Here is a 15544-nt window from a genome sequence, read left to right on the forward strand (position 1 = left end):
GCTCATTAACTTTTGATGACTGGGTCCTTTGGCTGTAGATCTTGAAGGCTAACGGGAGCCAGGCTCCTTATGGCTATTGATTCTGCAACACCCCCCTCTGCACGTCCCGAGGAGGGCTACGAGGACTCCAAATTATTCATGCCAAGATCTGTGCGTTTGTTAAAGACTGATTGGGACAATGTGTGTCCTGTGCAAGCCGCTTTACACGAGATGATCAACGTGTTGTTGATTTGATCATTCGGTGGATGGTGGGTGTCAGATGGTTTGAATGAACAACAACACAAATGCAACAGCAAATCTCATGCAAGAGCAAAAAGATAAATACAAAAGCAAAAATAGGATACAAGACCTATAACACTAACGCAAAAGCTACAACGCAAATGCAAAAGCTACAACACAAATGCAAGACCTACTATACTAACGCAAAATCTACAACATGAATGCAAAAGCTACAACACAAAAGTAAGACCTACAACACTAACGCAAAAGTTACAACGCAAATGCAAAAGCTACAATACTAATGCAAGAGCAAAACATTAATGAAAAGCCTACAACAAAAATGCAAAAGCTTCAATACAATTGCAAAACCTACAACAAAAATGCAAAGCTAAAATACTAACACAAAAGCTACAACATGAATGCAAAAGCTACAACACAAATACAAGACCAAAAACAACAAAGAAAACCCCACAACAAGAATGCAAAAGTAACATCACAAATGCAAAAGCAAAAACACGAATGAAAAGGCAAAAACAAATGCAAGCCCTACAACAAAACGGAAGTACAGCCACAGCAGATGTTAAAAGAGATTTGTTACCCCAACAGAAATAGAAAAGTTGCAAAATTAAGTCAATGATTATCTTTTTTATCTTCAACTATGATAAATAAGGCTTTGTAGGGGTCTCACTTTGTAATTTTCTTCATAAAACTTTATTTATTTACCGGAGGAAAACATCATCTTATATTAAGCTTCATAAATCAACAACGTTAGCATAAAAGCTATATTTATCATAGCTGAGGGTTATAAAAGAAAACAATCACTGACTTACTTTCACAACTTTTCTGTGTCTGTTAGAAAAACTGTCCTCTTAACTTCTATTGTGGCTGCACTTTTGTTGTGTTGTGGCTTTTGCATTTGTGTTGTCGCTTTTGCAAATCGACCATCTTACGATCAAGCTGGGTTACACCTCTGCACTCCTAGCTGTGTGGCACAGGAAGCCCCTCCGCTCGCCGTCCCGACAATGAGCTCAATGTTGGGGTTATTTGCATGGCAGAGGGAGGGGGAGCTAATGCTTTTGTTGAAATACCAAACGGAAGTGGTGTATGTAAATTTGGATTAAGCGGATAAGGCCCTCGTCAGCTTCAATAAGTATTGTTGCCATTGTGTGCCCATGTGTGTGTGCATGTGTGTGTGCATGTGTGTGTGCATGTGTGTGTGTGTTAAGCAATGGCTTTAGGCTGAAGAAATGCATATAAATGAGCTCTTTACCTGCAACTACCACTTCAATTAAAGGCTTCACTTAGGCGAGCTCATAACTGTGTGTTTTCAAAGAGAGTGTGTGTGTGTGCATGTGTGTGCCGTGCCAACATATGTCGATACACGCCTCAGGGAAGGGTCCAATCTGCACTTTCAAATCGCACCTTGCACCGCTTGATGACTGCAGCCCGACGGGGCTACGTGTCGGGTGGCGATAGTGCCGCTCTATGACTCAACCTATATCTGGCGTTACGTTTTCCAAGCGTCACGTTCCGCGCGGCGCCAGAGGGAGGGAGAGAGCGTGGTGTGGAGGAAAGCACTGATAAGGCGCTGAGCTGGTCGTGTAGAGGGTCAGTGCAGTGGAGAGATAGGGCAGCTACATGGCGAAAGGAAGCCGAGCGTGACCACTTTTCTTACTCTTTCACTCATCCGCCTTCTCCTATCCGTCTCTCCGAGCCTCCAGCCATCCTCAATATGCTCTTGTTATCTCACGCAGCACTGATGGCTGCTGTGTGTGTCTGTGCTCCTATTTGTGTATGAATGCGTGCAAACCGGCCTTCCATTTTATCATCCCTCTGTGCAATTCCCCTAAACATCATTTCAGCCACAATTTGAGGTCTGCAACAGCGAGCGCAGAGCCGTCTTTTCAGCACGAACAAAAAAAGTGAGGATGAGACGAGGTAAAGCCCCTGCATCGATTTTATACCCACTCCTCGGCTGCAGCTGTCCTTGAATATAAATGACGCTGTTTCAACCCACTCCTCTCTGCAGGGCTCCCAGAATTCTTTATGGCTATCATAGCGAGGATCTCCCTCATTTTCTCAGCTTACCCAAACCTGCTCCTCTCAGATCCCCACAGCAACCAGGAGGATAGACCCCGACATCTGCCTCATCACTGAAACTCATTTTGACGCCCAAGAGGGAGGCAAACTAAGAGCGAGAATTTGATCTCCGTGAGTCTCTGGGAGCCCGTTCTCTAATCTTTCCCTCACCAATCCAACGGGGCAGGGACACTTACTGTACAACTCACTCATCTCCAGTGGCGGCTTTGATTCTCTGGCTCCTCTCTGCTGATTTCGCATAATCACACGGTAATGAGGTTGGCTGCGGTGTGCCGGCGTGGCCCTGGTGCGCGGCTAGCTGGCGCTTGCATGTTGAAGGGGGTGCACGGAAGAGAAGAGGAGGCGGAGGAGGAGGAGGCCGCTACTTTGCGAGCACATTCGTTGGAAACACAATTACACAGGCGCACAGAAGCATACCAGGCTCCACAATGATTTCTCCATTCTCCAGCCGGTGGAGCGGCTAATTTCCTTAGCAGCTAAGTACTTATAGATTGCTCTGTAACAGAAGCTCGCGACAAAAGAGCCGAGCCCAACGGACGAGGGCAATGTATCGCATGATTGTTTCCACCTCATATCTGCCATAAAGTGAGGCTTGTTCTCACACAGGAGCCACATTACCGCGTTACACACTCAGTGGGTAAACAACCAGGTAGGGGGGTTGGATTTCCTCTGAATCCGAAGCCACCGTCCCTTTCCTCCACGTGACAGCTCTTCATCAACTTCCCCTCAGTCTTAGCTGCTTTGTGGTTTTTGTGTGCATATCCCCGGAACATCACAAGTGCCAGGCGTCCCGCTGAGAGTGGACACGAGGTGACGGACCGCTGCGAGCTACCGTCAAACTCCGCAGGGGGTGTCATTTACCCATCATGCAGTGTTGTGGAAAGCGAGGCAGCACCAGTTGTGTCATTAACCCTTTACATGTGGCTGCGTCTCGGCGAGGAGATATCGAGCCGAATGCGTGAATTTGACGGCTGGTGTCAAAGCCGCAGCTGCCAATTAGATTTAACGGTTTACGGTCGTTAATTTTTTACGGGTCAGGATTTTCTCTGTAAAAAAGATGATTCTAGTAAATTTACAGTGAAAACTTTGAGGGGATTCAAACGACTCCTCCATCCAACTACACACACACTTACAACCCAACCTAACCCACTGACCTGCTTTCTCAACACAGCAGATGCACACACACACACTCACACACACACACACACGCACAGAACGAGGGAGCGATAAGGGGGTGAAGAGCAGAGAGGTCTTGTGGGTGCTCATCACACACACTTGACAGAAGCGGCGCTCTTGGCAAGGAGGAGCTACATGATATATGAAGATGGCCACTTTGAGCCCACTATCACACACACACACATACACACACACTCCTCATCAGCCCCCTGCCCTCCAACCAGCTCTTGAGACACTGATGGTGACATATATGGAACACACACAGACTGAAGCCTCTTAAATATTCATGTCTCGTTTGTGTTCCTGTGCATCGACATGTGCATCACACACAGCGTGCATGTGTGTGTGTGTGCATCCATACATTTGCAGACAGATGTCAATCTGGGCTTGAGGGACTGGGTGTGTGTATGCACAAGCTGCGTCGCTGTACGTGTCTGCTGTCCTACATTTCAGACGTTTCAAATTTTGCAGACTGTGGATTTTTAGGATACTACGGTTTCTGAGAAGTTGGACGGCGTTGCAGCTGTGGGTTAGCGCAGAAACTCTGATGCACAAAACGAAGAAGCTAAGATAACGAATTGAAGCATAAAGCACGATACATCCAAGCAAATGTGCTTCCTAAGTCCTCAGAATGCCCATGAGTGGTGTTTATGCTCCTATATCCACTCGGTTTCCTGCCCTCTCGAGAAAACACTGCAGGTTGTTGTGGCGAAAGCGCCGCTATCACAGTGCCCCATCTCTGTTTGGAGGCTACCCCGCCAGCTGGAAGTAATTTAACACGTTGTTTCCACCCAACAAGGCCACGATGGAAACAGCTGATGGCTTTGGATATTAAACCTCCACCACAGCTCGAGCTCTTCTCAAAATGACCTTTGGGTCCGTCCGGGTCTTTACGAGACACCGTTTTTTAATGAAAGCCCCTCGCCACGAGGTGCGTCTCCGCGCTGTAATGTATGGTGGAGTGTCGAGGCCTATTTGCCGTCATAACACTTGAATCTAATCAGAGGAGAGGCCACTTTTAGAGTGTTTGGAGAAACCACTTGTGCCCACAGGCAATCAACACCTCATCAGAGGCCCCCCTCTCGTGTGGAGAGAAGGGGGCACGAGGCCCGGGAGTGAAGAGCTCAATTTTACCTCCTTGTCTTTTTTCACCTCTTTCTTCTTCGGCGCTGCTCTTTGTGCTGCTCATCAGCCTGATCTCGACATTAGCCCACTCTTATTTCCCTTTTCCCCTCAGATATCCACTGACACAACATCCTGGGATTAAATCTCCTTCCTGTTTTCCACACCTGTGTTGATTTTAAAGGAGCATTCCACTTTAACGCAGTGTTTATTTTTAACTTAAGCTCATCCAAAGAGCACATAAACAATGCATAAAAATAACAGGATTTATCTCCTGAATATTTTACACGTCACTCAGCCGTGTGGAAATCGTCCAAACAGGACAGACGAACCAGATTGTTGTTTTCTTCCTGTTCACTTGTCACATGACTGACCACCTCCGCGCACACGACAGCCGTCTGTGTTTGAGTTTATGTCCTCTGTGGTGTGTTTTTCTAGTGGTGCGGGAGCAGCGGGGTGCAGGATTACAGGGACAATCAGGGATGGATGGAGAGCAGCAGGAATAGGTGAGACGGCAGACATAGAGAGCACAGAGTGGAAGGAGGAGGGAGAAAAAGGGAGGAAAAAGGCAAAAGGAGACAGAGTGAGTTGTGTCAAATGGATAAATGTCAGCGGGAGCTTCATCGTCCTCCTGAGCCGAGCGCTCCCTCCCAAAATGCCATGTGTAAATCGTGAAGCCGGGGCCCTCGGCCAGCCTTTCCCCCAGCACTGTAATGAGATTACAGACCTCTACAACTGTGTGTGTGTGTTAGACGGAGACAGAATGCTGTTGAGCCTGCATGGAAGTGTACAGTCTCGGTGGCTTACACAGGGGGCAGGAAAATACATGGCATTACTCACACCAGCAAACAAGACTTATGGAGGAAGATTTGGCCTCTTATTTATCATTTCCCACACATGGGCTGCTTTTTTTTTTTTCCAACTGTCTTTGGTCGGAGTGCATGGAAAGGTGCAGAGGCTGATGCTCATCCTGGTGGGTTGATAAAATAAGACTGTTATTGTCTCTTTAGGATTAAAATTTGCATCAATTTGGATGTGAAACAACTCCTAATCTTTTGCAACTTCAAGAAAAGTCTTAAAACCAAAACACACCAGATTTTGAGTGTGTGAAAAAGTGCATTTTTGTGCAACTTTCATGCAAGAATTAACTCTGAATCTTCTATATCACTCTAGTGACACCACATGCAATTGACGCCCCGTTAAGTTTGATAAATCTGCCATGAACTCATAACAAAGCATCCTCCAGATACATCTCCTCCTTTATAATTAAATATTTACACCATGCAACAACACAGCAGCCTATTAGTAGTGTTTCCAGCTCCTGTTTGTGAACTCATGATGTTTACTCCTCAGCTTCTCCTCTCAGACTAGCCTTTTAGACCTTCATCCAAATCTAATATACCCATCCATAAATAGCTCACCTATCGAGCCCATATTCGGCTTGAGTGACGCTGCACCGGAGCCAGTAACGCGCCTTCGATCTGCCTAGCCCCGCCCCTTTCTGCTCCAGCACCTCTCAAGTAACACCTCACCCGCCCATTCGCCTTAAATGGACAAAGTGGGGAGTTGATTGACAAACAAAACGACGCCCCCCTCGTTTAGCAAGCCCCTCCCCTCCTTTGGCTTCCTATCAGTGTCTAGTTTGGCAACACGGATACGCATGGAGCCTCCATCACCTCCAGTCTCTTTTACGCACCGAGTCCGATGATGCGCGCAGGTACGGGGAGCCTGAACGCCACGTTTCCAGCCGCTACACACCGCATTTGACTTCCTCTTCTGGACTAATATGAAAGAAGTGGATGTAGAGGTGTGACACAGCCAAGGAAGGAGTCGTTTTTTCTCTCGTGTGTGGATCGTTCTTGTGTTTCCCTGCACCGAGCGTCAGCATGGATGTCTTGGCGAACCACAGTATCTTTCAGGAACTTCAGCTCGTGCACGACACCGGCTACTTCTCCGCCATGCCTTCTCTGGAGGAAAACTGGCAGCAGGTATGTGTGTCAACTTCCTCACCTGGATGGATGGATGGATGCGCTCGAGATGGGGGTGCAGGCGTCAACTTTTCCCCCTCCTTCCTCGAAGCGCGTGGGATGAGTGTGTGTGTGTGTGTGTGTGTTCAGGGAGACATTAGGAGATGAAATGCTTCCCATCACTCTTAAATCTGACAATTTCCAGATTGACAGGGGATGGCAGGGATGTGAACGCACGCGGGCGCGTAATAAAGCTGTCAAATGCGATTTGGGAAGATGAAGACTCGAATCCCATAATAGAGACTGAATTGGTCGTGAATAATACATCTGCATCCCTCAGATTAGCGAGTTGTGAGCCCCCCCTTCTGCAGAGAAAAGTCCCCTCTCTTATCCATAATAGATACCCGGACATGTCTGGCTTTGTACCAGCTTTAAATGGTGAAAAATGTGCAAAGCCAGAGCGGGAAGTGCCATCTGCATATTCGCTTTAGCATGTTTCACCCCCCTTCTCTTCCTCCTCCCTCCTTCTTTACACACACTTCCTGCATCCAAGTTCAAGGGATGAATATGGAGAGTGGAGCACGGGGATCCACGCGGCCACATGGTGATGGATGCGTGGGGGGAAGAGACGCACCGGCACTTTACACAGCCATTACTGATGTTTATTCCTCTCTGCGCTTGTCCTTCCTCTTTAAATGTGGCAGGTAGATGTAGAAACGCAGTGTAATCAGCATTTCATGGATTTTATTTTGAAATATCTGACCTTATATTCCACATTTGTGTGCTCCTGTTGGGATGGTGTTGTCTTTTTAGCAATTCCTGATGCTACAAATGCAGCCCTGTATCTTTGATCAATGTGTTTTCATGGTTGTTTGCAACATTTCAGGCCTTCTCTGCTCATTTTTCTCCCATACACTGCTTCAAGCTGCACTTTTCCACATGTTTGATGCATCCAAGGTGGGAAATAAGTATGATTAGCACATTTCTCAAGCTTCATCAAGTTTCTGTGCCTGAGCCCACCTGCACTGCTGCTGCTGCTGCTGCTGGTGCTGCTGGTGATGATGATGATGCTTTCCATGCTGCACTGGACTCACCAGCCAAGAAAGAAGAAAAGAAAGAAAAATCATTGCATGGAGATTTGATGCTGGTATTGTTCGTGCAATAGGAGCTTTCTCCTCACTTCTGGGTAAAAAAAAAAAAAAAGAGGGGAGGAGGGAGGGAAAGGAGGGGAGGGCAGTGACACGGTGGAGAGGAGAAACAGAGAGAAACCGGTGCGTGACCGCGGATCCATTCGCCGTGGCCCAAGCCGCCTAATTGGCATCCTACTGTTCGCCACCGACGCATCTTTTCATAACAAGTCTCCCAACTCCCTCCCTGCTTTCACTCTCAGTTTTTCTTTTTTTTTAAATTGCACAGGCCTACGTGTGCCATATGCAGCGCTTGTCTCTCCCTGTTTCTCACCCACAGCCTGCATATCAAAATCAATACCTAATGCAAATGGAAAAGAGAGGAGAGAGGAGAGGAGAGGAGCATGTGCAGGCTGGGAAAGCTCTTATCTGTGTGTGTGTGGAGGCTGGAAATGTCAGTTTTTCTTTGACGGCCTGTCTGCAACGTCCATTTTGGAATAAGAGATCATCGCGACGCTTGGTTGTGTCTGAGGACACCTTCGTTAGAGGAGAGGAAAGATGGAAGATGAAACTTCAAAATAGAGCGGGAGTAGAAGAAATCCCCTAAAGCTGAGTTAGAAACACTTTGTTTTATTAGGATTGCTCCCTGTCCATGTGCAGGATCATAACGTGCCCCACACTCTGAGTTACCCCCGTGTCTCTTCCCCGAACGCGGCCCAGCGATCCTCGTGTTCAGTGTAGCGACATGAAGATGCCACCGAGCCCTCCTGAATGCATGAATTATGAGTTGTGGCTCTCCTTAAAAGCTCTGCCTCTGGCCCCCGAGAGCCGCTGCACCCCCTCCTCCTCCCGTCCTCTGTATTCCGGGCACAATTTAGAATCTGATGCTTTTATGGTGGTCTGATGGCGAGATAGGAGGCCGTTGTAGTCGGCCCCTAAATGGCTCCCTGAGATGCAATGGCAAGAATGATGACTGTGTCCCCTGTTGGTGTCTGTGAGGCGTGATTCAGGCGCCTGCAGGGGGATGGGGAGTTGAAGAAAGGGGGGAAAGTGTGGACGTTTGTGGCGGCTGTTTGTTCCATTATGGAGGGAGATAGTGCCAAACTGAACGCCGCTGTCTCCGCTCCAAATCCCCGTACAGTTGCTTGTTCAGAGCTGGATTTGGAACAAGCAGCGCTGGTCATAACTTACTCATTATATGTGAAGCCTGTTTCCTTTCAAGAGGCAGCGTGCACGTGCTAGTTTGCATCTTAATGCCGACACAAATTGTCTGTTTTCTTGGCTGCCTCTGAGGCTCTTTTGTAAAAAGCGTGTTTGGCTTCTTTGCCAAACATTTATCAAAACGCAGGAATTTGAAAGACGAACATGTGGGTTGGGTTTCTGCCTGATAAGATGGATTTTTCAGGCTACGCAGATGATGTGGCCTCATCCTGAGCACTTGACCCTGATGGGGAGGATGTAACCGGACTCCACGAATAGCTGTCTGTCATTGACCCCAGGGCGTGCTGCGTACCCTCCAGCACATTTATTATCCCTCAGGGGCTGAGCACACACACATGTGCACACATGTAGAGCCTGATGCCTACCCAAGCGTGATGTCTGCATGCTTCTGCAAGGTGCATTAAGGGCCTCTATATGTGACCGGTGTTTCTAAATGTAGCAGGAGCAGCAGGACGCTCCAGCTCGACCTCCATATGCAGCCGGCGTGCTCAGATGCATCCACTTACATCCACTTCTTGCTCGCCACTCGATAACACGCACATTTCCCAGGCAGCAGCAGCAGAAGCAGCTTCGTCTGAGGGACAGGGGGGCGGTGGGCGGCTGACGAGCGTAGAGGTGGAGGAAGTTGCAGAGCACGCACATTCTCCTCGCTGCAGGGTTTCACATTTCACAGTCCGGTGGGCTTGAACCCCCTGAGGAGCGGCGTCCACACGCAGATAGACAGTCAAGGAAGAAGGGAGTGTGATGTTCTGAGTTATTGACAGAGGAAGTAAGGAGAAGTTGCACCTCAACTCTGACGTCTGACGTCTGAAAGACTCTACTGAAAGCTGAATCTTTACATGCGTCCATACGTCTGCAGACGTGCACGCCAGCGCAGTGTGTCTCTGTTTGTTATGTAATCCTCAGTAGGCCACAGCTGCTTTCTCACACACAGCGAGCAATCTGGGGATCGCAGCCAAGCGGCCCCCTCCTTCCTGTCTCCGTCTTCCTCCATCCCTTGCTCCTCCGTTCCGTCTCTCCTCTTTTTTTTTTCCTCTTATAGAATTAGCACAGTATGGATTTTTCATCTCTGCAGGGCTGTTGTGTAAGCTCTGGACTTGTCGTGCCAGGTAACAGCTCTCGTCGAGTCACTTTGCTTTGCAGCAGAATGCATGACTCCTCATGCGTCGTGCTAAAAGAAGACGGCGAGCTCTCCGTGACCTTTTACTCGCTGAGATTTGATGTAATTTTATGCAAATTAAAATTAAATCAATCCTGTAACGGGCACAGTTCAGTATTCTGCGAGCAGGAGGAGGAAGGACAAACTGGGACTTAATCTTATTTGTCTCCAAAGAGCTCCTGGTGGCGTCTTCGTTCCACGCCTGCGCCTTTATTAAAATGTCACATCAACTGCGAGTGTGAGACGGGGAATTCGGGGAAATCAAGTTTGGACGCTCTCCAAAGATAAATTCAGTTAATTCCCTTTTACTTTAACTGATGTGTGTACCGGTTTGCACAAAGCCTCTCAAAATATGATGGACGGTCGTAAAAGTAGCGCAGCAATATCACCCCAGACGACGCGGCGAGAGGGTCCTAATAGTTTGTTTTATTCATACAATAAAGCAGCAGTGTTTTATGGCTGCAGTTAATTCCCAGGCATCCTCAGAGTGCTCCGACGGGCCCATGCTACCTCATGACGCTCAGATGTCGAATATGAAATTGATTTCTCGCGGCGTTGTTTTGCTCGCCTCTAACCCCCGATAGCAGTCAGAAGATCTTGAAGATGGATGCCAAGCGGAATCTATTTGACACGGCCTGGCCCGTGGCGCAGCGAGGCATGAAAGGAAGCTTTGTGCACACAATGCTGCATCTCTGGTGGACGCTGCTAAGTGTTTTTAGGTTATTTGGGAAAGATGCACACATTTTTGTTCATACCACAGGAGGATGCAGGTGTTTTGTCATTCTGCAACACATCCCCTGCACATCAGGCTGGTTTTATGCCCACCCCGCCTCCAATTCAGGTGCACAGGTTTGTGTACCTTGTGTAATGAGATGTGCGAGCGACCCCCTGACCCAGTAACATCCATTCTGCCATAAGAGCGCTTAGTGAACTCTGCCACCTCTGTCTCATCACTCAGACAGCTGAGAGGCGATTGCCAGTGATAGGTGCCTGCAAGCGCTTTATGGGCGTTGATGAAAAGGTTGGAAGCGCTGATGAAAGAGAGGACGTGGAGGAAGCATTCATTTGTCTGACGCTCCGGTGACTGGCCCGTCAGAGATAGAGGCAGAAGCAAGAGGAGGAGGTGTAAGAGGAGGAAAAAAAAAGGGGGAGCAGGAGCAAGAGGGAGTGTGGTGAACAAGCACATCTTTATGTATGGCTTCCGTCTGCAAAACGCTCTGCCACCCCAGGTTTGATTAACAGCGAGGAGAGGAGCCAGTCATTTTTTTCGCCTCACACCAGCACACATGGCTTGGCAATGACTTTCACATCATTTGAGGCGAAATCGGGAAGCCGTTACAGCACCTTACAGTGATCCGACATGCTTCGCTGCTGCCATCCGGCTTGGCAAACCGCGGGGAGGAAAGAGAAAGGAAGAGAAGTCTCAGGCACTCATTTTATGCTTTGGAATCACCACCGACTCCTTCCTTCCTTCTCTCTTTTTATCTCATGACTCTCCTGCTCTGTTTCTCTTTCTTGAATTCTGAGAAGAAGTCACAGCTGCCTTGTTTGATTTGCCCTGCTCTAACCCCTATTTAAAGTCTCTGCAAGAAAAAAAAAAACTTGAACTCAGGAGAGTTATGCAATCATAGTGTGACACAACGCTGGATAAAAGCTCTTTCAAACAGAGCGGGTCACAAATAAATGGCACGAAACTGCTGGTGAAATATTCAAATCCATCAGAACAAAAAGTTTGGAGCACAATAAAACTTTCTGAGCCACAGATCTGAACGGAGAGGTTGGGATATTCTGAATCTTTTTGTTTCTTTCAGTGCCATATTTTTTAAAACAACATGCAAATCGCTCTATGCAAAAGTATGTAAAGGCTCCCAGTGCTCGTCAGTTGCCGTGGTTACTTCCTCCCTCCTTGGACCACGGTGTGTTTAATCAACCAGCCTGCTCACATATTTGTACATCCACCGGCTCCCCAATAAGCCGCACATTCAAACCATGTCCAGGCATTTATAGCCGTCGTTGGCTTTGACATGCCGAGCGTTGCATCCCTACCTGTTGCTAGGCAGCCTTGGCAAGCAGGAAGCCCAGTCTTGGCCTAGTTGTTTGTTTAGCTGTCAGTCTGGGAGGCTAATCCCACCCCGAGGGACTCATAGCCATCCAGAAACCAGAGATCCGGCCATGTGGAGCATCTCCCTGCAAAGAGAGGAGAGGCAGAGAAAGGGAGACAAGGGCAATTTGCCCTGAGTAAACACCGCTGCTTGTTGTTGTCATCTGAAGCCAGTCATCAATCACAGGCCTAAGCTCCTGGTGGTGACAGCTGCAAGGGCACGCAGCGCCCTCAAACTGGTTGGATGGAGCAAGGACACACCAAGCAGACCCTGTTGGCTTTTAAGGAGTGTGTGTTTTCTGTTGGAGTCCCGTAAAAAGGACGTTATCTTGGGCTGAGGTGTCAGAGAGTTCAGCAGTTCAGAGACGGTGATTATGCTTGACGTGTGGCTGAATTATGTAAGTGACGGTGTGTCTGCCTGGGCTGTCACGTGTGTGTGTGTGTGTGCGCTTTGCATGCCAGCCTCGACGCTCGGCTGCGGCTGTCCAGCATGCAAAGCGGGCAGTGTTTTTCCACCTGCTCTACCTGAAGGATAGTTTATGCTTGATGCTAGTTTTGAAGTCAAAAGCTTCTGGATCCCAAACCCGCCGGCGGGATTGAAACACCACTTATTTTTAAATGACTGGCATTTACAAGCCATTGGTCCAATCCAAAAACTGACAACACTGGGGTAATCGTCAGATTTTCAAGTTTCTTAGGGTACCTGAGTGTATCACATTCAAAGCTGGAAACATGTCTTAACACGACAAGGAAAAGGGAGAATTAGCGCTCGGTTTTACTGAGGCGTTGGGGTTCCGCAATTTTGGCTTAATGACGGCTAACGTGAACGATGGGTTGAGAGGATTGCCTAGAATTTCAATCACCGATACTTTAAAAAAATGCAAAAATTGGCCTGATCCGATACTAGGGATCGGGATCTGGACATCCCGACTTGACGCGTCTGCGGGGTCCATGCGTGATGCACACTTCAAACTTTTTTCGTGGCGGAAAAATCTCTGGGACAGATGTGTAAATGTCTTGTAAACAAAGCCAAACTTCTTCGCCTCTTGCTCAGTACTCTGGTAGACATATGTTTGTGATACACCGCCCCCTGCAGTTTTGGAATGTACACCAACAGACGTTGCACAGGGTGTTGAAAAGCCTAAAAACCTCACGTGTTTTCTTGCACGGATCTTGTGTAGCATAACTTGATTGGTCGAAACCTTCTCGGCATCCCAATCCCCAGTCCAATTTAAACATTTAGCCTTTTCCGGCTCTAACTAAACTCTAAAGTAGAGGTTTAAAAGCAACATACCTGCTCTAGCAGCCGGAAACCAAAGATGCCGCTTCTCCTGGACGCTCTGAAAGATAGAAAAGATGTTTCCCATTGTCAGAAGCTGATCCTACATTCACTGGAAGATTAACTGGGTCCCAAATTCCCCCTAAGACACTGGTATCTCCAGCCAGCTGAGTGTGTCATGTAGTCTCCGTCATCCCAACCCCCCGCAGGCCTAAGTTGTCTGAATAAGATACGACTTGCATCCCCAGAACCAGGCAGATTCAGCTTGAATTGGGATTAGCCTATACGTCAAAGCCTTTCACAGGGAAAATATTATTTTGACACCCAGCTTTGGGAGGAAAAAAATGGCAGTATAAGTGTCAAAGCAGACAGGCTGAAGGGGTGAGGAGATTTTTTCACCCTGCTTAACTCCTCAAACGGCCGGGGAAGTGCCCTCCTGTGATTTAATGAGACCTGTGGGAAGAGCCATTCATCAGCGTGACAGCATACCTCTGTTTCCCATTGTTCTGCTCTGGTATGTGAGGAGAGCAGTGTGTGTTTTAGCCTTAATGATGGGGCTGGCAACCCTTTGATTAGATGAATCTCCTGGTGCTAATTAAGATTTGGGCTGCCAAAAGACATCTGTGTTTATGCCTTCCTCCTTCCCCGCTTCACTCTGCTCTGCTGTGCTCTGCCCTCCCTGTGTGGACGCTACTTTGCATGGGAGTGTGTGTTTCAGCAGCTCACGGGTGTGTTTTGGTCAAAACAGGGGGGTATCATGTGGGCTGACATTTGCGCAGGGCCTTGAGGAAAACATTGAGAGAGGTTCAAAAACAGTTTGGAAGGGAAAGTTGTTTGTTTCTGTTCCTGGAAAGAAGAAACCAGCCAGCTAAATTTTTAGAAATAGTCTTTTTATGAGGAAAAGCAGAGTTTATTTTTCATTACACATAGCTTCCAATATCCACCAGACTTCCTTGCTCTTCTTAGATGTATTTGTCCATTTTTTTTATTTTATATATTTTTTTCCTCCTATCCATTGGGATTCTGTAAAGACTAATGCAGAAAGTCTGAATGTCTTTATCTTTTTTTTCACTTATAGGTCATTTATTCACTATAACAAGAACCACAGAGCTGGGGAGCTCACCGTTTCTAGTCAGTTAAAGTCCAGTCTAATATGTTTTAGTCCATTTAGACCACATTATATCAAACTGTATTGTTGTAATCTGAGGTAATGATAAAGATGCCATGTACAATTTCCATCCATTTGCCTATGGTGGGTTGATCTACTTTTAACCATTTTCTCATGGCTTTTTTACTTGCTGCCAATAACATACCAAGTAATTTTCTATCATTCATATGTTTTTACTTTAGAGAGTCCAATCACTTCCTGACTCTACCTCCCGACATATTTTACAATTCCCGAAAGAAATACACAAGAACGGCAGCTGTCAATCATCGTTAAACGTGACGTAAACCCGTGTTTTGAACCTCCTATAACTAATGAAAACAAACTTTTCAGAAAAAAGAGGACTTGGATACAAGACAGCCAAATGATATCTTCAAGTCATCCCAACAATCGGAGGTGAGAAACATTTCTCTGAGGGGTATTAGTTCTTCAAAGTTTGACCACAGCCCATCTGGAATGACTGGGGAGATTGAGTTTTTGAAATTGAAACTAAAAAGACATTTTCTACTAAAATAAGAGAAAATCACTTGATTAGATTTCAGTTTTTTGCAGTGCAGTGCATCTCCTTGATGTCTTTTCTGAACAGGGGTAACAAAAAATCTCGCCACATTTTTCCAACATTTCTCTTTCCATGTATTTGATAATATGCCATTGTATAACCTGGAAAATATTTGTTTGCATTTTATATTATTTCTACTTAACTGCTTTTATTTTTGCACTGGTTTCATTTTTGCAAGAGGTGTCCTAACACTAAACACTGAGACCTGTCAACATCCCACTGAGGCTTTCACAGTTTGCTTTTGGTGTCACTTCCTCACCACCCACCTAACGTGACAGGGACGTATACGAAGAGGCAGAGAGTGTTTCTGTGTCATTAAGCCCAACTTATCTGATTATTTAATGTTAAA

At 47.0% G+C, this 15544-nt stretch overlaps 2 protein-coding genes across 3 annotated transcripts in view; one reads left to right on the forward strand and one right to left on the reverse strand.

Moving 5' to 3' along the window:
- LOC141786068 (putative methyltransferase DDB_G0268948) overlaps positions 1-12275 on the reverse strand; it is a 52638-nt gene extending 40363 nt beyond the window's left edge. The window contains exon 1 of one of the 2 annotated variants that reach the window (XM_074664777.1): positions 12138-12275. The gene's annotated coding sequence lies outside the window, so the exon portion shown is untranslated. Of the gene's footprint in view, positions 1-2495; positions 2606-12137 lie in introns of those variants that run through there. The other variant, XM_074664776.1, reaches the window with a different exon arrangement.
- The window catches only part of klf7a (Kruppel like factor 7a), a 30000-nt gene continuing 20719 nt past the window's right edge, over positions 6264-15544 (forward strand). Inside the window, exon 1 of the mRNA XM_074664775.1 lies at positions 6264-6605. Coding sequence (XP_074520876.1) covers positions 6504-6605 — 102 coding nt within the window. The 5' untranslated portion in view covers positions 6264-6503. The remainder of the gene's footprint in view (positions 6606-15544) is intronic.

This window comes from Halichoeres trimaculatus, unplaced genomic scaffold (genome assembly GCF_033239565.1).
Source record: "Halichoeres trimaculatus isolate MK-OKI-2021-1 unplaced genomic scaffold, fHalTri1.1 fHalTri1_scaffold_24, whole genome shotgun sequence".
In the NCBI taxonomy this organism is placed as follows: domain Eukaryota; kingdom Metazoa; phylum Chordata; class Actinopteri; order Labriformes; family Labridae; genus Halichoeres; species Halichoeres trimaculatus.